A 26,593-nucleotide genomic window follows, 5' to 3' on the forward strand; every position below is an offset into this window, starting at 1 on the left:
AATTTATGAGTGTCATTAAAGCAGAGAGGAGATTTGCAGATTCCCCTGCCCGACAGACTGCCGTTCCCCTTCCCATCCCTTTAATCTCCTCCGGCATTTGGTAGCAAAGGGGTTTTGGGGAGCAGCTCGAAGGGGCTGCCGAAGGCAAGGGAGCCTCTCCGGCATCCTCAGGCTGCTGAGGCACACCGATCCCGCCTGCTTTTCCTCCCCATTTCCACCAAATGGCGGCATCTTTGCCGTATGCGAACGGCAGCAAGTCTCTACTCCGTCGTCAACACCGCAAGAGGCTAAAAGGCAATAAACATCCCAAGTCAGGAATTCCCAAGCTCTCACGTGGGGCTAAAACCTCCAGCGTGTTCCTTCCCCTCTTCTCTACGGCACCAGAGGATCTAACAGCGTATCGACACACCCAGGAAGAAAGAACAATATTGTTTTATCCTTTTAAAAATATATGATCGAATTAATAAGCAGTAGTCCAAAACCCAGCCCATGAAACAAAAAACCCCAACTAACCAAAAACACCCGAACTCAAAAAAAAAAAAGGAAAATCCAAGTAATCAACCAGAAATCTAACTGTGAAGAATGCAGTTATGTCTCCTAACTCAAAACTCAGAATTTGTAGGAGTTTCTCTGACCTTGGTCCAACGTCACTGGCATTGGCCGTGTTCATACTCAACAGAAATTCTACAGCCTCTATAAATATGTGTTTAGATTTATGGGAATTTGCATTCAGCGTAGGTAAAATGTATTTTTAAGCATATGTAAAGTCAGATTGTTTGTCAAGTATTTTATTTACCCAGCAGACAGTCATGTTTTTATTATATAAATATATATCTAGGCACTTAAAATGTGAATATTTGACACAAGCCTGTTTGACAACTTGCGTAGAGCCATTCAAATGTATCAAAGATATTCATGAGAATCCGGTTGTTCTGTAACCTTCAGTGTAGGTCTGACAGCAGATCAGCAGTAAATCTGAGTTGGTGGTTTATTGACCTAACGAACCGTAGCCGAACCTTTTGCACTCTTGCAGCTCTAATATGCCAGTTTGTCTGCTAGAAGAAGTCTGCATGCCAGAACTGATGTCCAACCAGAAAAATGAAGGTATTACAAGCAAACCATACATTAAACAAGAAAATTATTTTAATGATTGCTCCCCAAATACCCAAAGGCACTAGTCGACACTGTGGACTAATGACCTACAAATTAGTGTGATTAGTACACATTTTTAGCATTACAATATTTTTTTAACAGCTTCAGATGGCACATTAAGTGAAATACTTCTTTCATCTGCAACAGCTTTCTCCTGAATACCCTTCCTCTTGTTTAGTTTAATAGAAAAACGTATCAAACAAAAACTGAGCTGTAAGAATCGTGCTGACCTGCCAAACTTTCTCTGCTGTCCTTTCTCCAGATATTTCTGCAAATCATATTGGATGCACACCTGTGTAACTCTGAATTTATGTTGATGTAACTTCTCTAACATCAGTCAAATTACACAATGAGAAAATTGAAGTGACGCGGTGGTAAATCAGATCCATTATTTCACAGATCTGCAGGCTCAGTATAACACAATAGACGATGTAACATCTCGACTGAGGACAATTTTACATTTCTTTTATCCATTGCAAAAACCTTTGTAATGTGTCGAGTATAAAGCTCACAAATTACATTTTAAAGGAACTACCATAAAGTATATGCTTCAAATAGACCTTTTACAATATAACACAAAATTCAAATGACATTTTTTAGGAAAGCACTTTAAACTTTAACACATGTCCTGACAACATTAGATTACTTTAAGCTGTAAACCTTAAGAAGTTTTATGTGATTAAAGAAAATCAGCATTACAATTTCCAGGTATTATAATTATTGAACAGATTGTAACAACAAGATATAATTATAATGTAAACATGAAGCTCAGGAGACTGGGACTGAGAAAACTCTCTCGATTCTTTGTAGATTTATATCTGCACATAGTAAAATCAGTAACAACTGGAGAAGAGGTTACAGTATTTCATCTTACACATTGATATCAGTGTTTTGCAAGCAGCAGTCTATACAACATCATTCCCTTTTTAATATTAGTTTACCAAATCACTACTACCTTGAAAAAAAACCCTCTCCAGGTCAAATACTGCTGCCAGGTCACTAATACATTTGGAAGGAAATAGTTAAAACCATCAGATTTTGTTAATTGCTCCTGCATGTGTAGATATGTAGATTTTATATATGTATATATATACTTACATACATAAAATCATAAACCTCACTTAACCTTCAAAACTGAACTACCTCTAGGTAAGAAATACAAGACCTTTTTCAAGACATTTAAAGGGTTTATTTATACCTGAGACATTTTTGCATATTGATGTCTTTGTACCTTTACCTGTAGGTACTCACATAAGTCCTTTACTCTTTTCTGGGTTCTCACACAAAGCCCATTAGAGTTAGGTGGATTCTTCCCACTAACTCCATGGACTTTGACTGAGTCCTTCCTTACCTAACCTGGATGGATAAACAGAGGCATAACAGAATTAAATATATATATTTAAATAACAGTTGCTGTACAAGCAGACAGGCTGGTTTATGCAAATCCAGAGCTAGTACACCATTCCTGATACTCTTCACAATCTCTGATTCAAAAAAAGAATTACAGTCCTTTATACAGGGTGATACATGTTCCTACTCGTTGGTTAAAAAAACCCTTTTTGAAACATTTCTTCACGTAGTGGAACATTCGCTATACGTGACATGTTGAAAATGCCTTCTTGGCGGATCTGTTTCCTGGTTCTTGAGAAGATTAACCCATTTCTCCACCCAGCAAGCGAGAAAACCAGGAGTGGAGGAGTAACAAGTTGATGTGGCTACATTACATTAAGGTCACAGGCCAGTGCAGATGGACTGAGATTTTTCAAACAAATTTAGGGAGTTTAGGAGCCCAGTTCCTCCTAAAACTCAAGCCATTTGGATGCCTGACTCCTGCAGATTCCTTGGAAAGTCCCGGCTCTGCTCAGTCCAGTTTCCAGCTCTTCAGCCCTTGTTGAAGCACAAGCGTTAGCAGGGACATAACCTACATAAGGCTCTTTCAGAATTTCACAGTGCTATTTAATTTGGCAAATACCAAACTAAATTTAAAGGTTCCTTTTGTAACCTAAACAGCTCAATTAAAAAAAAAAAAAAAAAAAAAGAATCCACCACGTTTCACTCCATTTTCCTTCTGACAGGGGTAATTCCCTAGAAGTGCTTACATGCAAATATAGTGTTATCATATTTGATAACATAGCAATTAGAATTGCGGATTTTATTAAATATAGCTTAGCCAATGGAAGGATACTAGTGGAAGTGAAAAAAAGTGTGCTTTTAGACACAGAATTGAACATTCTTGAAAGATCAGCAAAAATAATAGTACTATTTTCATGAAAGACATCACAAAGTAAATCAGCTTCCAAGTAGATTAGTATACCCTTCTTATGTTGCAGAAACGTTGTTTTTTTGCACTATATTTTACAGAAAAGAGTTGACTTTAGTGATGACGGTCAGCAAAGTTGTCTTTAAACAGCTCTTTGTTCTACTGTACAGGCATATAATGGGAAAAAGGAAAGCTACATTTCACTGGCAATAGGGCTTCATAGACCTTAGAAATTTTAGAAATGATTGATTTAAAATAGTGGTATGTAGCACATTTCTGTGTAAAATAAATCAAACACTCTTTCCCAAGTAGAAGAAATTTCTAAAGCCTGACGCCTGTTGTTAATAGACAAAATGCAGTCAATGTTTTTAAACATGAGGAGGATGAGGACATACAGTGAAGTACCAGCAATGAACTCGTAGTACGACACACTGACATGTTAAGCATCAGATGTAAGAAACTCTACTGCTTGCATTTCCAGTTGGCTGTTCCAATTTTACAACTGCACCCATTCTAAATCTCCTTTTCATACTATTCCCTCTTGTACCACATCCAGCATCTAAACCGGAGGAGTTTCAGTGGGAACACCTTAGATCCATCTGTCCCAAACCTGCTCATACTGAAGCAAGCGGTGCACACCTCTCTGACCATCAGTGCTACGAACGCTTTGCCACCCATCGGTGCAGTACCAAGGGCATATGTTTCCCTTTCTCTAATTCAGGAGCTCTCTAGCATGATTGCCAACAGCATTATGACTTTCATGGAGCAACTGGCACAGGGAGGCACTTATGTGACATGTTTAAAACTTATCTTTGGTAAACACTTACACACACAAAAACTTGTAACTAATGTTTTACTTCCTGATATAAGAGAACTCTTCATTTGCTACTAGTGTATGTGTGCAGGTATCTAAACATATACAGGACATTGCTAGTACAAAATATTATTTTCAAGTGCCACTGCCAAGGATTTGTTTTAATTCACCTAAAAACAATGCAGTCCTGGGCTTTTGGGGTTTTTCCTGACTCTGTTTATTATGCATTAAAGCATTTCTGATCAATAACAAATTAGCAATAGAAAGCAAGGCCTATGTGCTCAATTTTCACCTTCTTTCTTATTCTATTACCTTGTTTTTCAAGACTAATTTAATCAGAATCATTGTATCTCTTACAACTTTCATTATCTGTGAGGCAGATCCTGGGTTCCAATGCTGCATTACGTAAGTGGTCAAGTCTCTCACTCAGATCAGTGGAAATTTTGGATACACAAAACTGCTGAGTCTGCTCTTGGTAGGGATGTTTCCTATTAACCATTACTAAACAGTGCTCTGGTGTGGGGAGGGACCTCACATCTCTAATTGGACCTGAAGAGTGATCAGACTAGAGCCTGTAAAGCCGAGCTCAAACCACCAAGAGACAGCCCATCAATGCGTATTTTCAAAAGGTTCTGCAAATAAATGTTGCTGGAATTGCATGGGTATAACTGATGGATGATCTGCTTTAATGTACTCAGAATACTATCACTTCTAAAATCAGGCATTTCTACTGAGAGGTATTTTATTGGCTTAATTTTTCATTTACACTATTTAAATTTGGCTTAAGAATTTTTTTAGAACCCAGAACTTAGTGCATTTCATTTTATAAAATTAGAACCATTTATATCCTTCTCTTTTCATTGGAAAAGAAAAAAACTATAGCCCAAATACACGTAGGGGTATAAATACTTCATGAATGATAGCTGTTTCACTTATTTTACAATCTGCTTAAAGGTGATTTAGACATTGATGAACCAAATAACTTTGGCAACTTGCACAAAAATATGTCCTTAAATCAAACGTGATGATAACACTTGCATTAATGAGGCCTTTATTATGGAGAGAACTGGAAAGAGAGAGGCGTGTAAGTGCTGAGGAGGTTATCGTGTTGCTAAACCATGCCGCTTTGCATTTGTATGTGAAATGGGTATGGCTGGTAGATGATAGGCGGTTGTCCGTGAGCAATGTAGTAACTGCTGAAGTTTCTGTCACTGATATACGGAGCAGGCTGATAATAGCATGTTACATTGGCTGCATTTGGGATGATATTTTGTTCTCCGAGTACTTTTAAAGCCAGAATTGTGATCATATTCAGAGTTTGTCTTCGTTCATGTCCCATGAGACAGACTGTGCTCTCGTTTACAACTCCACGCAGAGTCATCAAGTAGTCATACTTGCTTTTCTCTTCCCCAATGAAGTGGTTGCGCAGATATGACTCAATTTTCCTCTGCTGCTCAGCAACATCTGGAAAATCAATGAAGAACCTGGAGCACATGTAACGTTCCAGAGACTTAATTTCAGCCTCATCTGCTGGCTTAAAGTCACGAACCAGGAGATTGCTGTACTTCAGGAGGCCACCTCCTCTGATTTCCTCCGGGTTTCTTGTGGAAATCAGTTTGTATTTTAAGTGATCCATTGCTTCGTTGAAGTCTCCATACATACTCTCGGCGATGACAGTGGGGTGAGAGTTTTCTGTCAGTTTGCAGTCTGTTGCTGTGTAAACATTCAGTATGGAGTCCAGTATGATTTGGAAGGAGTCCACGCTAAACTCAAACTGCCGTCTGAGCGAGTTCACAAACTTTAATTCTACATTCTTGCCGCTGTTGTTTGACAGGGAGATGAGACTCCAGCGATCGTGGTCGGTAGAGACTTTGACCATCTTCTGCACATAGGCATCTTTCATGGTCTGAGCAGTAATTTTTTCCTTATTAACACATTTTGGCAAGAAGTCCAATAGGCAATTAAGAACTGCTTCCTTAACAACCTGGAACTCGAGCTCACTTGGAAGTTCCACCCCAAAAATGATGTCTAGGTCCTTGTAACTGGTTCCATTCTGTTTTACTAGGATGTGACTGGCTGTCGAACCGTTCAGGCGGATATCTCTAACATTGATTTGCTTTTCAATGAGCTGTTCCTTTACCACATGAATGATATCCTTCGGCTTTACATCCAGTGTTGGAAAATTTCCTCTCCCATGAATAGGTATGACCTCAGCTAAAACTTGATCCAGGATTTTAATCTGATCCCAGGTGAGACTACTGAATCTGTGGTCTGAGTCCTCAGTCATTGTGATGTCGGTTGGCTAACTAGGGAGAAACAGAAATTAAGAGACAAATGTTAGAACTTACTCAAATACAAGAGAGGCTGACATTTCACTCGGTTATAACAAACATATAACTTCCTTCCTCGGCACAGTGACAAAGCAGTTCATTTTACAGAGACACAATCCCAGTTAATGGTCTGAGTCAACCACTACACTTGTCACAGGCTTTTAATTGAATTTTAATGTACTCAGGTTTTAATCCTGCTGAGAAACCATTGTGTTATTGTATAATCCATGACTCAAAGTAAACGCAGTAAACCATATAGATTTCATTTAAACCTACTCAAAGGTTAATAACATGAAATACTTGGTGGTTATAATGAAAGTCCAAATAAATTTCTCTGTGAAGAGCTAAAATGAGCAAAATGAGCAAATTTGTTCTTTCTGTCCTGCCTAGAAATCTCCCTCTATCTTCAGTGACTTGCATACTTAAAAATACTGAAAGATCAGGAAGGTTTTTTTAAAAGCAGGAATGATGCAACATGCTCATTGTTTATCTAGCCACAAGTCTTGGATGCACTTTAGTGTCTATGGATCACCTATACGCATGTGTCCTTTAATACCACTTGTTACAGTTTAAGAACTGGATATCTGATAATTTTTAAGCTGTTTCCACTATGTTTCTGAGGCAAAATCTTTTCCTTCTAAGCCATTAACCGTGTTCCTAGATTAATGTGCCAATGCTGCAAGTTATGGTTTGCAAAACCGATAAGAAAACCCCTTCCAGTCTGCACTGATACTCTAAAACTTCTCAAGAAAGCCTGTAAAGAAGCACCTATAGAATACAGGGGATAAAGTTCAGGCTCTGGAATTCCTCAGTTTAAAATTATATTTTGTCTCCATATCATCATATTTAGCAATCAGAGAGACCTTAGCATGGATGATTTATTTACATTTTACATTGAGGAGAAAAAAAAAGGTGCAAACCCCACCATATTGGTTTTAAAATGTTTCTGATTGATCATATGCAAACTTTAATCACATTTTTGTAATGGAAATCTGAATGCTTTATTTTTGTAATTTTATTTATGTATACTGTGAATATAATTAAACACAATCATACAATTATATAATTAGGTGTGATTACAGTAAGTATATAAGAAGTGCATTTAAGGAACTACAAAAAAAGAAAAACATTGATCGTCATTAGGTGTCTGAGGTGTAATGAAAGACACAAATCTTCATCTTACTGTCTCCTGACATTAATGTCAGTATTACAGAACAGAAACAGTTCACAGGGCTAAAAACCTTCCAGACTCCATGGGTATCATTTCATGCTGTGCCCCCTCATGTCTCCTTACACTTCTTCAGTTCTTTCGGGGTGGTTAATGCTCAGATGGTTAAACCAGAAAGGTTTATTGCTAAATCCTATCATACAATTTTTCAATACTCTTTCATAAATTGCATAATAACTCACAGGCAGATATTGTGATTCACTGATAGCTTTCTCATTAACCCCAGCGCTTGGCTGCTGTGCCTCAGTGCGTTGAGTCTGAAGCTGTATTTGCTGCTCTGAGCTACAGGTGAAGGAGGAGAACATTTATGGACATAGTGGGACTGTTCTCCATCACTCAAGAGAGCAAAAATTCTTTAGCCAATACTGTTATTGGGGCATTTTTTTATTCTCCTGAGTCAGATGCGGGTCTCTTCAATCCATGGGAAGCTGCTGTTTAGACAGTTTATAGGTGGAGGTACAGATACTGAAAACAACTTTGATTACTAAAAGGAATTTCTTTTTTCTGCGCAAATATTATAATTTTGCTTTCTCCTTTAATGTTGTGTGTGTTAACCAAGGCTTGTTTTAAGAATATTTCTGTGGGGTTTCTGCAAGCTTAGTCCAGTAAGAATTCAGGGAAACTAAAAATAATTTTAAAATCATTGCAATAACGTACTGGCTACATAGAAAGGGTGTTTAGGTCATTGCTGTTGAAACACTACCTGAGCATCTAAAAAGAAAACAGAAATAAAGATCATTGTATTCCTCAATACTGCATACAAACAAGATGGGAATCATACCATGACACTGAACTTCGTAATGTATTTGCCACAAAAGAACTATGAAATTCCTTGCAGGTAGATGGTTGTTTCTCAGAAGGCAGCAATCAGGACCGCTGCCCAGACAAAGGTGTGTCTCCCAGCCAGGCTGATGCAAAGCTGGAGTTTGGAGGGACTGAAGAAAAGTGACTGCAGATGCGAAACTCAGGTGGTGGTCAGGTGTGACCTGAAACAGCTCAGTGAGTCACCAGCCGTGTGAAAGAAGTTACTTTCGTGTATCTGCCAACACTGCAAACATACTACTGAAACATCGAGAAGTGCTTCTGCAGACAGATGGCTAAAACCTACTTTTTTCAGCTAAAGCTCAAGAATAAAAATAAAATCATACTGAGTAATAACACTACCAAAAAGTCTGCGCTGTTGTTTCTTAATCAGTAGTGACTACATGTGTACGTTGTCTTATATTATCCTTCCCTTGCCTTCAGATTCCACATTCTGGAATATTTTAGTAATTTCAAGTAACTTGTGAACTGACAAATGGCTTGGGAATACTACAGAGCTATTTTTCACACACTTCTACTAGAGTTTCAGCTCCCAAGTAAGCTAATCAAGAGCATACATAACTTCAGGCACCTTTCTGGCCTCATTACAAAGAATGGAACTAACCATATGTTTGAAATTAAATGCATGCTTTGAAAGTTGGCTAAATCAGGACCAAAAAGTTGGTAGTTTAATTGCCACTGAACTAACAGTGTGAAGCTCTTGGATTCAGTCCTATACTTCTGGCACAACCATGTAGTTCCTGGCATTGTTTACGTAGCATGTAACTCCATATATGTAACATACAAATATATTTATGTTTGCATACATCCTCAGAAATACACACATTCCTGCAGGCATTTAGAAGATATGACATCTGAACTGAAAGGGAGAAAAATTGCCATCCATACACCGCCTATATTACATGCTTATGACTTTACCATTAGCTATTTATTATTATGATTCCACGCTTATTCCTTTATTACCACAAAATTACCAAAAACTTCTATCCATCCTTCATAGCCTTTATGACATCCCAGTACAAGTTTATCATAAAAAACATCTGTTACAGAAAGCCACTGTGAATTTTGGAAGTAGCACAACACCGGATGGAATGAGAAGGTTGGAAGGAGAGGTTTTTGTATAAAAATTTTGCTGCCATGTTTGTCATCTGTGTCACTGATGTGTCAGATTATGGTGGACCAGCTCTACTAGCAAGCTTACAGTTGTCAAAACTGTTGTATAAGTAGTAGGTTTTGTCATGTGATTTGTCTGATATTGCAAAACTTTGAGAGAGTTCTTCAAGGTTAATGCTGTGGTGTCAAAGAAAGGGCTTAGAGAAGGGAATGTTAAAATTCAATCCCTTTTTTTAGCAGGGACCATCTTCAAACACTTTTTGAAAGTCAGAAGATGGACCTATCCCTAAATAAGCTTGGAAAGCCTTCCTTTACTGCTACATGATTTTAGTTATTTTAGATTTTATTGCAATATACTAAGATTTTAAAATGACAGGAAAAGGTAATGTCAGTAAATATGTCTTCTGTGTTGAAGAGTCATGCCTCAAAATATCAATTCTCTAAAGTGATTCCTGGAGAATCCGGTGATGCTTTGTGAGTTCAGAGCCTCAACATTAATGTCTGGGAAATGTCTTATGATAAATACTAAGAATTTTGTGCTGAAATAATGCTTTCAACTTTGACAAGTAAGGAAAATGTCCTAGGAAAAACAGGAATTAAGTTGTCAAGTATATAATTAATTTACAGATAGACCTAAGTAAACCTTTTAGACCTAAATAAACCTTTTTTATTATTATTATTATTTACTGATTTGCTTTCAGTTTGCAACCCACTACACAATGCTGCACTTTCCTAGAAGGACTTTCTCTTGTTCTTTTCCTTTATCTTGTCTGGCAGCAAGAACAATTTCCAGGCAATTTTATAGTCATTAGGAACCTTATTTCTTAAGGCAGTGGCAAATTTATTTACCAAGGTGCTCAGGCTAAAGTCAAGAGTTATTATTAATGCAAGTAAGCCTCAGTTACAATAAATCAGCAGCAGTATTGAGGCTACAATTAGTCAAAGCATTTTGTAAAACAAGAGAGATCAAGGGATGAAGGGAAGGCAACTCACTGCACGTGACCACAGCAGCCAGACGAAGCCGAACACAAGCAAGTGCTGAGGTTGGGTTGGTTAATGGAAAAGAGGCTGGAAAACCACTTCATTCTTTGGAAACTGGTGATGCTTGCAATGGAGGATGATCCCTGGAGGCAGCTATATGTCATTGCCCCTTTGTCAGCAGCAGCATTATGCCATTTAGGGTAAGTATATATGCGACACAGACTTTGAAACCTCTTACTTGCCAGCACCCACAGTCCCAGCCTTTTCTAGGTCTGCCCTGCTGCACCCTGTCAAAGAATTCAGTTTCTGTAACTTCTTCCACCTGAATACCTAAAAGTATTTAATGTGTTTCACATTCAGTGTTTTCCTATCTTAAAGTCCATACATGGGCAAATGGAAGGCTGCATGAACACTAGCACCACGGCAGTGAAAGGAACAAATAGCCTTTGAAATTGTGTATTGTAAAGAGGGGGTTCTTTTCCTCGTTTCATCAGTATTTGTAACTTACTGAGACTACCTCCTAGTGATTTTTCTTAGTTTTTTGCTTATGGGATTTAAAATGTTTCTGTAAACTGCAATGGACACTGAATCCTGCTCGATTTAAGATCTCTGTCAGATAAAGTGATAAGGAAAAGTAGTTTTCGGGATGTTTTCTTTTACATATACGGGCTAGAGAAGCACAGAATAAGACAGATCAAACCTAGTCAAGTTTTGTGATATATTATCCTTACTATAAGTTTAGAAAAATATTTCCCTGTTTCGAGTTCCAACTTGTCCTTGAATGGTCACCTTCAGCTGATGAATAGGGTGCAATGTAGAAAAATGCTTAGTTACTGTGGGATCAGTACGTAGTTTTGCTAATTTTTATTATTTATTTTTATATTGAAATTAGAGGCTCTAGTTTTCTTCAGCAGGGTTTGGACCAAACAACTATGAGTTTGGTTTTACAAAGATGCTAAAAGATTTAGTTAAACACCTCTTAGCACTCTGCCATACACCAGCTTCATCAAAAAAATAAAAGCAGATCTGGCTTTATATCTGAATGAGGAAAATCTGCCATGCTAATGGTAGCTTTTGCATTCCACACAACTTTTATAGAAACAAATACAGTCTAGAGGACAGTCTCATCAAATTTAGCTCATATTTTACCAATAAACTATTTACAATTCTCTTTTTATATACCCTATAATGTTGCTTCAGTGTATTTTCAAAGGTTTTCAATGTGCTGGTATTCTCAAGCAGAATACATCTGAAATAGTTTCTGTGCAGCTGTGTTAGCTCCATTCTCTTCCCTTTGCTTTTATCTGCTCCCCTATTTGTCCGTTTTACAACGATTATATGGAATACTTTAATGCTCCAATTGTCTTTGTTTGCACTCGAAATCAGTCGCAAAGGGACCTTTTACAGATCAAGCAAAATGTCTTGTCAGCTGCCGTAGTTGCCTTGCTTTTGGGGGTTACCCCAGAGATGCTCAAAGTAACTATTGCAATTCTCCCCTCAGATCTCTGTATTGGTTTTCCTGCATACACATTATATGCATCACTAATAATTTCCCTGATGTCTTGCTAAAGCTTTATTTAATTCAAAGATACATTTCTCTATTAAGCTGGACATTTTAAAGTATTCTGCATGCTCACTGACTTAAGGACTGCAGCTGGCATAAGCTCTGAAGGCAAGAATGTCAAATGCAGAAGGAGTCCCAGTCATAATTTAAATGTGTATAAGACAAGTAGAAGCAGTAAAGCATCTGGGGCATCCTAAATGGGGACATATTTAAAACTGGTTTGACAGTGTTTTTCATGAGTTTTTCCTTCCATTAATGTTAATGCATGCAGTGAAGATACTGTTTATTTTTCACGTTATCATGAGATAACGCATGAGTTGCCATAAGTTTTCAGTACAGTTACCATCTAGTTACCCTGAAATAACAAATAATAACTCAAGGCCATATGTTCTTCTCCTGTGAGATAAGGTTGCGTGGTGTGCAAAATATACTTAAGCTGCAAGCGGTTTCCATGGACCATGCCACAGAATATCACCTTCAGGGACAGAACAACTAAGCAGAAAGGAAGGACAGACTTTATCAACAAAAATGTGTCCTACCTTTTCTCCAACCCAACCTAAGGAACAGGGAAAAGCAACAGAGTCATGTACCAGCCTGCACTGCCCCTTCTCCCAAAAGAAAACGATTTGCAGAGAAGTACCACCCAAGGGCAGCCATAGTCTCCTGTAGCACAAAGCTGGGAAAAGGAACTGAGTAGCCTACACCTCTATTGGAACGTTACAGGATATTGGCTCAATGAGCTGGGAGTTCTCAGAAGGCACAAAATAACTAAGGAGTTTAATTTGGGCAACCAGTACGAATACATAATCTGTGTTACGTCATCCTGGAGATTTGGGGTTTTTTGGATGTCAAATTTTTCCATCATGACTCACAGTACACTTGTTCTTAGCTGCATGTGGAACCCCTCACAGGGCAACATTTTCAAGGCCAGATATATTATGCCTTTGTATCAGTTCCCACAATACACAAGGTTCCTTCCTATACAGCCTCCAGGTTCAAACAAAACAAGCCCTTGCAAATAGCATGGTATGAGGCACAGTCAAGTCTTCTCATTTGCTCTAAAATACTTTAATAACTTTAAAGAAAATAGGTGTGATATGGAATATTTGGTCTATCTGGGGCTGAGAAGCTACTGCTTTAGGTAAAGATTATTTGTACTACCAAATGCTTACAATGGACTAACTCCTGAATAACATTTCCAGACAGAAGGCAAAATCTCACAGACTTACCGTGGCAGGACGATTGGCAAGCATGTATTTCAGTGGAGTTAATAGGATGACTCACTGGATCCTTTGGTAAAAAATATGAATTGTCATCTTGTCACTGACAAAAACATGGACCTCCCGGGGAAAGCTGCAGGAAAAAAAAAACCAACAAAAAATAACATTCATTTTGAGATAAATGTTAACTACCAGTCACCTGCTGTACATAATAAATCATGCATTACAACTTGGCAGTCCTGCAGTCATAACAATAGCCTTTTAAGTAGGAAATGATAAGGTAAAAGCAGTGGAAAGGCACAGAAGTGCTTATAAAGACTCTGGGTTTCAGGTCATACTTAATCTTCTGCAAGGATGTTAACAAACTTGCTATTTTCTCTATGAGATATTGAGTAAGAATTTAATATTATTAATAGACATGCAGATTAACAGGGACATAGTGGAATCATACTAAAAAATAGGACTAACAACAACTCAGCAAAATTAAATATTATGAATTGTGTCGTGGTTTCATATTCTTTCTAAAAATGCATGCAGATGACTGGAAGGTCTTGTTTCCTGGCAGTCTAGGCTGTTGGTTCATTTACAGTAAGCCCAGGATTCAGCCTGTTGCTGGAATTTCCATGCACTGAATGGCCCATTGGCTGGCTATGCAGGAATTACAACTATTTTTGTAAATACTTGTATGCTATCATAAAGGCACATTTTTATATTTGTTTCTCATTTCAAAGACGTGCTGACAGCTAGGTAGCCTTTTTTAGGCTTTCCTTCAAAGACCTCCGTTCCAGCACCCCATCCTACAAAGTTCACACCACCTACACAAGGTTCCTTAACTTCCCAACTAGGGCCCTGTCCCCTGTATGATTTGATATACATGTGAACTTACTCCTTGTTGCTGAGTTGTGTTCCACAATCTCAACTTTTATGCTGAAAGTATATATGCTTCTGAGTAAAGATAACTTTGCAAGTATGACTTGAGTGTAAATATATGCATAACCTGCAGGAAAAGCTGAAATGATAGCCCAAGGAGGTATGGACTGTATTATCCATTTTATTAAGAATATTATGGATTTTTCCTCCACGCTACGGCAGTCAGAGTTTTATCACTGAATATGCTGGTTTACTGCTGCCAGAAGCCCAGTACTTGTTTTCCTCTCTCTGTGAGGACCTGTCTGCTGTGCCAGGACCTGTCTGCAGCTTTCATTTGCTTTCCAGCTCATGATGGGCTACTAATTGAAAGAATGCATGTTCCCTGACTTGCTCCCCAAATCCATGCAGTGATGGCTCATGTTTGCAGCTGGGAATAAAGGGTTAAGACTGGCAAGGGCTAAGCTTCATTTAGCCTGAAAGTGAGAAGCCAGTTATGCCTTCAATGGCAAGGAAAAGAGGTTCTAGGCTGCTTAGATAAAAGAGTCTCAGTATGTGGAGTCTGGCCTCCTGGAGGAAAAGTCTGACAAATATATAATCAGTTACTTAAAAAAAAAAAAAACCCTCACAACATCATTTAGTCTTTTTAACAATGAACTATTGTTATTTCTTTCTGTGTGAGGGTGGAAGGTTTAATGGATATATGATACCCATTAATGGATATATCATCATGATAGAATAGATTAACACTAGAGGAGAATTAATGGCTTCCCCTGGTGATATTTAGGGGAAGGAGAGAGAGACCTTTATATTTTTTTTGTAGAAGAACACCCATGATTATATAACATGTTCATAGAAGCAGCAGCTGAGATTGATGAAGTGCTTTGGCTGTTGGGACATTATTCTCAATGGCTGCCTTTTATTGGCTCCATCATTACAGGAAAAAGTGCATAATTTCATTATTCTGTACTCCTGGTTTCCAGGATTTTTCTAACTCAGGTAAAAATAAAAATAAAACTGACTATGTATGTCAACAACTACCTTGTGCCTCAAAGATAACATTTCCCCATTCCCGAATTCAAAATGTAAATTGTGATAAGATGCACCAACAAACTCATTTCAAAGTCTTGAAAGAGTCTTGTGTCTCTGTGCATAATGAACAAAAGACTATAACGAGAACCAGCAGGCTATACGAGATAACGCATGGCTCTGCGCCTTGGGCTTCGCGCTCCGACACGCCGTGCCATGAATACCGCTTAAAAGCACGTCCCTAGTCTGTCGCTGCTTTTGGGTGTCCCCACTCCCAGGTCCCAGCATGAGGCATATTGACCCTCAAACCTGTTGGGTGCCTGCACGTCCCATGGTCTTCAGTGAGCATGGAGGTTGCTTGGACGCCTCATCAGCTGACCCAGGGCATTTCAAGGTGATCCCCCCCAAGGCTGCAAGAATGAGAACCAAGGATTGCCTCCCCTCTCCAGAGATGCTTGCCTCCCCCTTTCTGCCTGCCAGCTTCCAAGAGCAGTGCATGATTGCTCTGCTTAGCTCCTCAGACTAATACCAAAATCTATTTACTCACTCAAGATACCAGTGACTCAATCCAAAGCTCACTTATCAAAACCTCTCATTATTATGACTAAACTGCAGCAAAAGCAGGCAAGGTAAAGAATGAAACAATCCTCCTTTTCCATCTATTAACCATCTTCCTAATTATCTCTCCTCGTCAAATGCCAGAGGAAGAGGGATGAGCTATGCAGTGTGCCATTACAGTCCTAATTTTGGGCTGTTTTCAGGGGATAGAGGGTGTTACAAAGTCAAGGCTCCCCCCAGAAGCTCTCCAGAGCCTTCCCCCCCCTCCATCTACACCAAAGGAGACTCGGCAAGTTACAAAAGTGGCACCTGTCTTGTGGGATGGCCTTGGTCATGAAAGCATTAGAGGATACTGCCAGGTTTGCAGTCACGTCTGTTTTGAGAGGGTTCCAACACAACACACGCAGTAAATTGCATGCATTTCTTTTTTCTACTGATCACAGCAAAAAATGCTGTGCCTTGTTGGAAGCTGCATTTAGCTCATTCAGTCATTTTTTTTTTTTTTTCTTCTGAATCAGTACTGAGCCAATGAAGTATCGAGGGTGGATGTTGATAGTACATACAGTAGTACAATGGATTTGGAGAGTTTTCCTTGGGGTGAGCCAGAAAGCTGAAGACAAATGCACTCATGTTCCATAAAGCCCTCTCCACATCACTCCTGCTCTGCTCTGCATATTTTAGAAAAATATTTGCTATTAAGCAATTATCCTGTTTCACTCCAGAAGTATTTTCATTTTATGGCAGAAGACATGAACTCTAGGCACAGGCTGCAGGTTGATTTGTTAAGCAGTCTAGGACCCCTCCAAATAAAGGCTCTTTGTGACTGCTACAGCAAGTGGTGAGTTTGAGTTGGAAAAAACTTCTGTATCCTGGATCAGGCTTGGCTGGCACCCTCCACAGAAATGTGTCTCACAGAACTGATAAGAGGGCAAGCTGGGATCCTATTCAAATATTACTGTCTTCCACTGTTTGTTTATATTACTATTCGTGTTTATAATGTTAACATACAATTCATATTTTTATGAATTAATTTCCATGCTTATATAAGAAAGTTATTCTTTGCCTACACGATACAGTAGTGGGACTTCCTTTTAATGCTATTTTCCCAATTTCATGAGTTACATTGTAGAAGTGGGGGAAAATATATGAATTATTTATTAACTTCAAAGTACTTGCTGTACGGGAGTTTATTCTTATTTCTGCATCAGTAAAAGCTAGGTTCCCCCTAGAAAACAGCTTTTTGATAACTGAAATGTTTTCTAGATTTCTGTGATAAAGTAAAAAACTGTGTAACTCCACTCAAACTACATCAGGAAAAAAGATTATGGCTGCAGCACCAGGACCAGGGTACTGCTACGCTTTCATGGTGAAGGCAGCACGCGATGTCTCTGTTGACATTATTACTAAAATGCAGAGAGAAGATAAAGCAATGATAAACCAAAGAAAAAGGCTAAGGCCCTGCAGCAAAGATGTGTGTATTCATGACTTTTCCATCACTATCAATAATGCATAATGACCATCATGTAGATGACGACACCAATTTTTGAGAAAGACTGAGTCAAGATTTCTATCACCAAATGCGAAAAAATATTCAACATGACATTGGATGTCAAGAAGACAGGACCTGCTAGATAAGCAAAGATCCAGCAGAAAGGGTAATGGAGAAGAAAATCAGCTGATGTTGACATAAATTGACATCTGCTGTACCAGTTTGTAGTGTTTTATGGAGGAAAACCATTCTTTTGTTAATATGTACTGAACGAACGGTTTTTAGGACCACAAATATATCTTGGCTAGAGACAACCTGAAATGATAGTTTACCTGTGAGCAATTCTGGAGAAACTATGTTCAATATTATGCTCAAATTTTACAGCTCTCTCTGTTCTCCCTTTATGTACTGCACTCTAATGCTGCATGGCAGTAGACAATAGATACGTTGCTGATTCCCTGTGGTTTCTTAGATTCTGTACCTATGCTTTTAATAATTATTTTTGCATGAAGATCGTGGTGGCAAAGGGGAAAAGCCAGACTGTAATTTTCAAAAGATTTCTTTCTTTTATGTTTGAATCCCGGTGGCATAAATTCAGTTCTCATACCAGAAATTGCTCTGGTGTAAATGAGAGCAGAACTGGCCCAGCATGCGTGTGGCTAGGCATCTGACTTCAGTAAGATAAATTCTGACTTCACTTCCACTCTATGTGGACCATCCCTCACTCCATGTTACCTATCATTTGATGGTGAAATTTGGGTTGGAGTTCGCCTACAAAGCTTTTAACTGTGCATTGAGCTTCATTCATTAAAACCAGCGGGAGTTAAACATAGACATGTAAGTTATATATGACATGTAAGACATACATATGTCCTAAATCCATAAGACAAATTCTATCCCCATATGCAGATAACTATCAAGCTAGTCATCATGGGAACTCAACAACCCTCAATAACCACAGGGTGACCCACCAAGGGCTGCTCAATATGAATGAAAGAGGCAAAGAAGAGCACAAGCTACCAATACTTTCATCCCTTGCTATGGCCAAGCACTGACGGCACAGACCAAACCCATCCTGGAGGTGAGGAGCCCTGATTCACACCCAGGAGTCCCACAGCTGCAGCTGAGAATGGAGTCTGATCATCAGAGCCCAGAACAAGGAAGGCCAGGAAACCAATCCAGACTAGGAGCATTTTGAAAATACGGGTAGAATTTCACTCCTTCAAGCAGTGTTAATTAATGAATGAATTTCCACTGCCAGCCTAAGTGCTGCTTAATTTACTCTCCAAAATAACTCAATCTCAATGTGATTTCAATGTGATCTTTCAAGGAACTTGGTCCACTTATCTCTCCCTGATTTATAGTGGATTCATAAATGATTGGACTCTACTGCATCAGCAGTTACTCCTGAATTTGAGCAGGAGCTGTTGATAAGCTCTCCGGGGCAGGAATTTAAGTTCAGGCCTTTGCTTGCAAGGGTCGATGTTAGACGTCTGTCTTTCTGGCGGCTGAATCATTATAAAGCACATAGTCCTTACTACAGTGCTGTATGTCTGATGCCTAATGAGGCAACAAAACCAAATTTGCTGTAAAGTTATGCCTCTAATGAATAGCTGAGCAGGGACGGTGTGCAAGCAACACTACCACGAGGTCAAAGGTCTCCAGCAACTGCAAATTAAAGAAATTATTACTGTTCTCTTTTAACTAAGCTGTGGGAATGCAAAAGGGCTAAGAGATAAAGGAGTCAAAGGTATAATCCAGACTCTGCTCTTCTCCCCTCCACACATCAAGCCCTTATTCCTCACTCCTGGATGCTGCAGCCACAGCACACAGGAGGATGAAAGGACAAGGGGATCGTTTTGACACTTCTGAATGGGACATACACAAATCACACCTGACTCTACAGTTTAAGGAGAACACAAGAGCATAAAGTGTGGGAGAGTCCCTGCTCTCGATTCACTTTCATTTATTATTCGTTTCTTGGCCTTTAACAGTGATACACATCATCATTCATACCTACCTTGTTGCTTTTTATGGGAGCCATGAACAAACTATTACTGTTAATGCAGCATGCGGAAGACAACGTGTACGCCTGTGTAGTCAACCATGCTCTTTTTGATGGACTAATAAAAATGGTTAAAGATTTGCAAGCGGCTTAACAGACGTATCAAACAGACATGCTTGTGGATGGGAGAAGGCAGTGAGCACAGGAGAGCGATTTCCTGGCTGGGAAGACACAGAATACCAGCCCTGAGTTGCTGGAAACCCGTTTTGCTCTGCATGCAGGCATACTCATTTGAAGAGCACTTGCAAATAGTTTAGGGCAGACAATCCCAGCTCGCTGTCTGACTGTCACCTCCAGGCTCTCTCCTCCCCGGGGAACGCGGAGGGCCCTTTCTGAACACCTGGAAAAGGCCTAGGATGCTCGGGCTACTTGATGCCACCCGGCTGAGATGATACAGCTTCCAGCATCTCATCGGACAGTGAGTAGTGAATACTACGCTTCTACCGCTTCTCCTATTAATTTGGTGGGGAAGCTCTTGCCCCAAATTCAAGAAGTTTTTAGGATTCATGCAAAAAACGCCCGTAGTAAGACAGAGCTCGCGTGCAACGAGAATCCCCCCCCGCCCCCCCCCCCCCCCCCCCCCAAAGCACTGTCAATTCACCAAACCGCTCTTTTTACCAGTTGATACAAGTTTCTCCGGAAAACGCCTTACAAAGAGAGGCGAAAGGCCAAACCCGAGGCGACCGTGCCCGGTTTTTGCAAAGTTTTCTAACTGAACGGACCGATCCCTCCGACACCCACCCGCTCCCTTCCCTCTCCCTCCAGCTCTGAGGCAGCCGGCCCCGGTGGGCGCAGACCCCCGCCGACCTCCGGCAGCTCTCCCCGCCCAACGATCCCCGTCCCGCTTCCCTCCACCCTCACCGAGGGGCCCACGCAGGTCATCCCGGCGTGGGGTGGGCAACCCCCCAGGCCCTCGGTGGCCGCAGAGGGGGGGGACACGGGACACCCACACTTACCGTACAGGGAACCCCCTCTCCTCAGCCGCAGGCCCCGGCGCTGCTCCCCCTCACGGGAGAGCCGCCGCCACTGCTGTCCGTGGCCGCCCTGGTGCTGAAGCGATCCGCCCTTCCCTCCCTCCTTCCTTCCTTCCCGCCCCCGCCGGCCCTTGGAGCGTAAACCAGTGGCCATGGCAACCCGCGTCACACAGCCCGAGGTGGGGCCGCCGCCGCCGCCGCCGCCGCCGGGGCTCCCGCCAACCGCCCGCGTTCCCGCCCGCCGCCTGACGGGGGAGGCCGCGCGCCGCCGCCTCACGGCGGGCTGACAGGATCCCCCGTCCCACAGGGGCTGCCGCCGGCGACCTCCGTCTTCAGCCCTTCCCCGCTCCCTCTAAAGCCTTCCCCCAAAGCCCCGCGGGTCGTTTGCGGCGGGAGGTGAGACGCGGGTCGGGAGGGGAAGGCCCGAGACGCAGAGGTTTGGGCGGGAGAAGCGGGACCGTGGTGTTTAACGAAGCCATCGGCTTTACGACCCGGGGTTTCTCTACCACGACCCCGGCGGGGTGCAGAGCCCTGAGGCAGGGATGTGGTGGCCACCGGCGGCCCTCGGATCAGAGGTCCCGTCACCTCACCAGCCCTGGGGAAGGAAGGTCCCCAGTCGCTTGGTGGCGGACGGTTTCATCCTCTGGTGACCCATTTCTCAGCTCATTCGCCCCGAGAAATGACAGAACAAAACTTGCTTGAGTTTCGAGATCCTTCCTGCAGGAAAAGCTGGTGGGTCTGGCCCCGCTATTGGTATTACTGGAGCACTGGGAAGGCTCAGCCGAGGTCAGACCCTCGCCTGGTTATACGCTGGAGATAAATAGACAGGTATACTCTGCATACATATATACGCGTAGCAAGAGGACATAAAGTCGCCGAGGGAATCTCAGTAAGGAGATCTGAAGTTCCAGGGATGCAAACAGAAGGATTAAGGTGACTTAGCTAAAATCACGCAAGAAATCGGCAACGTGAGCATCAGCACCTGCGGTTTGGTCACTCAAACCCCCGAATTCTGCCTGACCTGCAGCACAGTCCTTCCCGCAGCCGAGAGGCGCTCGGCCGCTGCGTGGCCTCCAAGCTGTTGGACCAGGCTTTCCCTCCACCACGGCTTTGCTAGGAGACAGTCCCTCTCGACACATTCCATACGCTCCTTTATGTGCGATACGTGATGTCACTGACTGGGTTCTAGTTTTACACGGCAGATTTAGAAAACAAGGCTTTCCGGCTGTGGGCTTCCAAAATGTATTATCTTTGATCAGTTACTTAACTGGATGGATGTAATAAAACCCTGCACGGGATGAGGTTATGGTATTTGTGCCTTTTTTGGTCATTTCCATCCCACTGTAGTACTAAACACCTTACTTTTGCTGTTGTACAGTGTCTGAGTTTGCTTTTTGCCACTACACAGAACTAAAATGAGAGATAATTTACTTTACTGTTCTGAGAATCTATGCTGAATGGGTAAGCCATGATTATTTTTGAAAAAGTGCAGATTTAGTGCTACGGTGATTCATAACGATAAACATACCTTGGCACAAAAAGGTTATGCAAGTATTTTAAGCTGAGTTTTATCATAGGCAAATATATATAATAAACTTAAATAGCTGTGTCTGTACTTTAACTTAGAGCACCCAGATACTTCTAGGCTGGCTCTTTGGTATTATGCCAAAGCAAGATTTTAACTGTTTATCTCAAAAGAATCCACAGCAATGATATACAACCCTGGTTAAACATAAATATCCCCAAACCAGCTGTTATTCTTTAGGGCCTTTAAAACATCTTCGACATCTCTTTCCTCTTGAGAACATTCTTATGAATCTAGTGATAGAGCAATTGCAGCAATTACAAAGCACTTCACAATTAAAGAATCCCACTCATGAGCCAACCTCATTTTATGTCATAGACACCGAGTTAGTTTATATTATTTTATATTCCTAGTTCTGAAAAGTATTTGTATTTAAATAAGATTATAGTAGTATACTAGTTTATTATTTCTTTTCTTAGTTTATTATTTATTACATTAACTTATGTTCCTAGTTGTCAAAATAGAAAAAAAAAAAAGGTGACGAGACTTTTGTAACTCGCCAGTCCTCATAAACTCCAAACACAACCCAAATGTCAGCTACAACAACTGTATTTTCCGGTTGCCTGGCTCTGGGCCACCGCAGCCAAGCCAGAGGCCAGTGGCCCTGAACAAGCAGCACACTGCCAGAGAGATGAACAAGAAGGGAGTGCGCACACTCAGCCTGTGCCAGGATGAAGCCCGCAGCTCTGCCCAACCATTGTATATCTAGCTATTGAGTGATTAATTGAGCAAATTAATTAGTTAATGGTTCTACTGCGCCTTGAAAACAATGAATTACTAAGTAAAAGCTACATATCTTTTTTTTTTTTTTTCACTCCATATCACTAGGTAATTGCCAGCCCCATGGCATGGCTGGGTAAGGGAATAGTGTTTAATATACAGAGAAAAGCTTATGTTCAATGGCTGATAAACCTAATTTAATGTCAGGGAGGGAGAGCTGGCTTTTCTTGGAATTGTGCCTTTACCTCTTTGCGCATTTTGGGGGAGGCGGATGTAAGTCCGTGCCATCGTGATGTCACCAGGCTGCTGTGAATGGCCACAGGCAGGCAGGCCAGGGACGTGATCACAGGGCTGGCAGCAATATATTTTTCAACACGTAGAAAAGTGGCAGGAGACTGAACGAAGGAGAAGGAGGTCTGTGTGAGGACATCCTGGGGCCACTGACGTTGCTGGGACTTTTGCTACTGACTTCAGTAAAGCCGGGATCTCACCCAGAGCACTTTGTTTGGGAAATAAGGATTTTAAAGGTAACCTCTGAGGACAGGTCTTCTCTGCCGATGTGAGATACAAGAAACACTCTCTAAAGCCTGGACTCTGGCTGCCTCCTCCTACTTTGGCCCTAATTCAAGAAAGCAATTAACATATACATAAATACATTTCTCGTCAGCAAAGCTTTGGGGCAAACACCTAGTTTAAAGATTCGCTTATCTCTAATTCATTGGTTAAGAAGTAAGGTATTACTTGGGAAGAGTAAAAAGTGGGATAATCTAGCTGTAAATCCTTATCGTTATATCATTTATAACCAGAGCTTAGTCATCTTTTGACCAGTGACGCACAGCACTGATTTCTTGCTGAATAAAATTTTAGAAGCACAGCCAATTTTTCACAGAGCCTTGGAACCATGCCCTTTATCGGGTTTTATGAATGCAAAACTCAAGGTCTGTAGCATGCAGTGGATAACCTAATGCAAGGTCATGTTTTGCTAGAATAACAGCACCTAAATCCTCAACTGTGACAATGGGGTCCAGCCCTACTTTTGGATTTTATCAAATTTCATAGGGATTTTGATGTACAGAACAAGTTCGAACTGTGATAGCAATAAAGGCAGTTGCAAAATGCTGAAGATTACCAAGCTTGGAACTGTAAAGGTCAGATCCTGATCTACACTTCCCCAATTCTCACATGTATTTAGATCTGTGATATCCTGCGCATTTAGCTCTCCATTCTGCAGTTCAGCAGGGTGGAAGAAAATCATCTTTACCTTTGGAAAATTCCATCACAGGACTACCTTTTCCTTCCAAAACTCCAGAATTTCATGTCATGAATGATGCATATTCTGTCTCAAAGGAAATCATCTGAGAAAAAAAAAATCCCCAGGGCCTTAATTTTAAGTGTACGCTTCTGAGACAACATGGGGGAGAAAGTGCACTTTCCAGGTTAACTAGGCATTCACTTTTGAACACACACAGACACAAAAAGAGAAACACAACCGTATGAAATTTTCCTTTCCATCCTGCCAGGGTGAAGCCAGCAGATTGCACACACGACTGTCAGAGCACTGTAAGCTCTTTCTCTCATCACCAGGCACCTTGCACTGAGTGCTCGGCCAGATTTTGGAGGAATTTAAACTGTCCCTGCCTGTTTTTTCCATTTGGTAGCCCTAGCAGGATAATTGGATCTTACTGAGTAAAAAAAAGTACTGCGAACTACTTGATGTGCAAATTTGTCTTAAAGGAAGTGGAAGGAGAGAAGTCCACTGAGGTCAGGGTTTTTATAGCTCCAGCTACCCTTTATGGAGTTTTACTCTTAAATGTGAAGAGACTTGTTAAGTTTATTTATTGCCTGAACCTAGAAGTGGAGAATGCTTTCATTCATCCAAAAAGGTCCCTCTGAAGACAGAATGCAATTCACTTTTTCTTCTGCCATTGGTGCTTGGAATGAAAATTAATCAAAACAATCAAAACCATGAGATTAGTCAGAATTAGCTCTTTTCCTGTACCGATGCTCAAGCTCTGGTCTGCATGAAGTAATTTCTTGACCTTTGGCCAGAGAGGAAAAAGTTAAAAAGCGCAAAATAAGCTATAAAAATGACCATTAAAACATTTCCTCAGGAAATCTATTTAAATGCTGATGTCATTTTCTACAGTAACTACTTCAATCTGAAATAGCTTCTTTAACTGTGGGAAACTAGAAAGGCACCGCCAGAATCATAAGGAGAGGAAGGTTTGCTGATGCGACAGCAGACACACTGTAAGATATGTTGAAGGGGTAATGCATGTGCAAGGTCCCATGTGGAAGGGATGCGAAGAAGACCCTGCTCCGAGATGAATGAGCAATCTGAGGAAAGAGGCATCTCCCTACTTTGTAATTCGAGGTGGATCCTGGGACATTCAGCAAACTTTGCTCCAGCTGTCCAGTTTTGGAGAAGCTCATACAAGCATAGAATTTAAATGGAGATTTAATAGTCCGACAGGTGAGAGCCTGCAGAAAATCCACTTGGTATCGTTACTATACGTTGGAGTGAAGAAGAGGCTTCTAATTCAAGACACAGAGTAGTGAACGTTAGTTTATTGGGAAGCCAAGGGAAACAGAAGAAGATGTGGCCTCATAAATCTGGTTATACTTCCAAAAATATACCGTAGGAACATTAGATGCCACTGGGAACACACAGAGTAGAGCTAAGTGCTCAGCAAAGCATGCTAACCTAATTTCATCATTACATGACAGAAGAAAATCCTGACTCATATTTTATGAAAATTATTACGGTGAATCAGCAAATTACTTCTGTTTATCTCCTCCAACGTCAGCACACTGAAGTCTGGAGCAACTTGAACTAATCTCATGGCACTTGTAAATAGAATATATTCAGACCAGCTGAAGCTGAGCTAAATGGAAACAAGCAGTCATTCATCATCGACGGACAGCTGGGAAGCTCAGAGAAATGCTATTTCCTGACTGTCCTGTCAGAGGGCAAGACAAGCACTGTGTGTGCCTTTCACCTCTGACTCCTTTATCAGATCCCAAATAAAACTGTTCACACTTAAGAAATGTTTGGTCATTATAACAAGCTCTCCCTGTATGGCAAATGCTGGTGGTTTTATAGATGTGCCCCTTTGGACATATCCCAGTGGCGGCAGGGAAGAAAATAAAACTGCACCAAAATGTATAACCTGATCTGGCTTGTTTAGCTAATCCAATCTTCTCTCCTAGTAAAGCTCAAATAATTTGTTTGTGTGTGTAGGGCACACTGGAGCACCTAAGGGATGAGAATGAAATCCTGCCTAAATACTGTAGACCAGCAGAGAAGCTACTGAAATGCCCTCCTGCATCAGTACTCGAATGACGTCATGAAATTTCTGCTGGACACCCTCAAACTCCAGACAGGCTGCTTCTGCCCTGGGGACTGTTCTGCAACCTGGACCGTGCACTTCAGCTCCGGACTAAAAGCAGAAAATGTCCCTAAATGTGGTAACGCCCGGCTGCACATCTCGCTGCACATTTCGTAGCAGCCTCTACTTGTTTGTGCTGTTATAACAGCATTAACTGGCTGTAAATTCACATTATCCACTGAAAGGTTTCTCTTGCAGAAAAAGATCCTTGGGAATCACAGGATGTCATAGCCTCTCAGCCTTTGCCTGTCCTCTGGCACAAAGATTAGGAGCAAGACTAAAGGTCCCATAAAAATGCCTCAAGGCCCATGATTTCTGAAGCACTGATGGTGACTTCGTGGGATCTGTGGGCTCACGACTCTGGAGTCAAGCAGCCTCTTAAAATTTTCTTCCTACAAGAGCGACAGAGGAGGAGAAGAGGATACAGCCCCAA

The 26,593-nt window shown here is 41.0% G+C and overlaps 1 protein-coding gene across 1 annotated transcript; it reads right to left on the minus strand.

The window, feature by feature from the left end:
- Window positions 1–5,337: 5,337 nt before the first annotated feature.
- TENT5D (terminal nucleotidyltransferase 5D) lies at window positions 5,338–13,598 on the minus strand. Its single transcript, XM_049827778.1, has 2 exons — window positions 13,494–13,598; window positions 5,338–6,532 (listed from the first exon to the last, which is right to left on the minus strand). The coding sequence occupies exon 2, from the start codon at window positions 6,511–6,513 to the stop codon at window positions 5,338–5,340; it is 1,176 nt and encodes a 391-aa protein (XP_049683735.1). The 5' UTR covers window positions 6,514–6,532; window positions 13,494–13,598.
- Between the last annotated feature and the right edge of the window lie 12,995 nt (window positions 13,599–26,593).

This window comes from Accipiter gentilis, chromosome 24 (assembly GCF_929443795.1).
Source record: "Accipiter gentilis chromosome 24, bAccGen1.1, whole genome shotgun sequence".
Taxonomy (NCBI): Eukaryota; Metazoa; Chordata; class Aves; order Accipitriformes; family Accipitridae; genus Astur; species Astur gentilis.

Coding starts and splice junctions, on each gene's coding strand:
- TENT5D (XM_049827778.1), bottom strand. CDS start 6,513: ATGACTGAGGACTCAGACCACAGATTCAGTAGTCTCACCTGGGATCAG.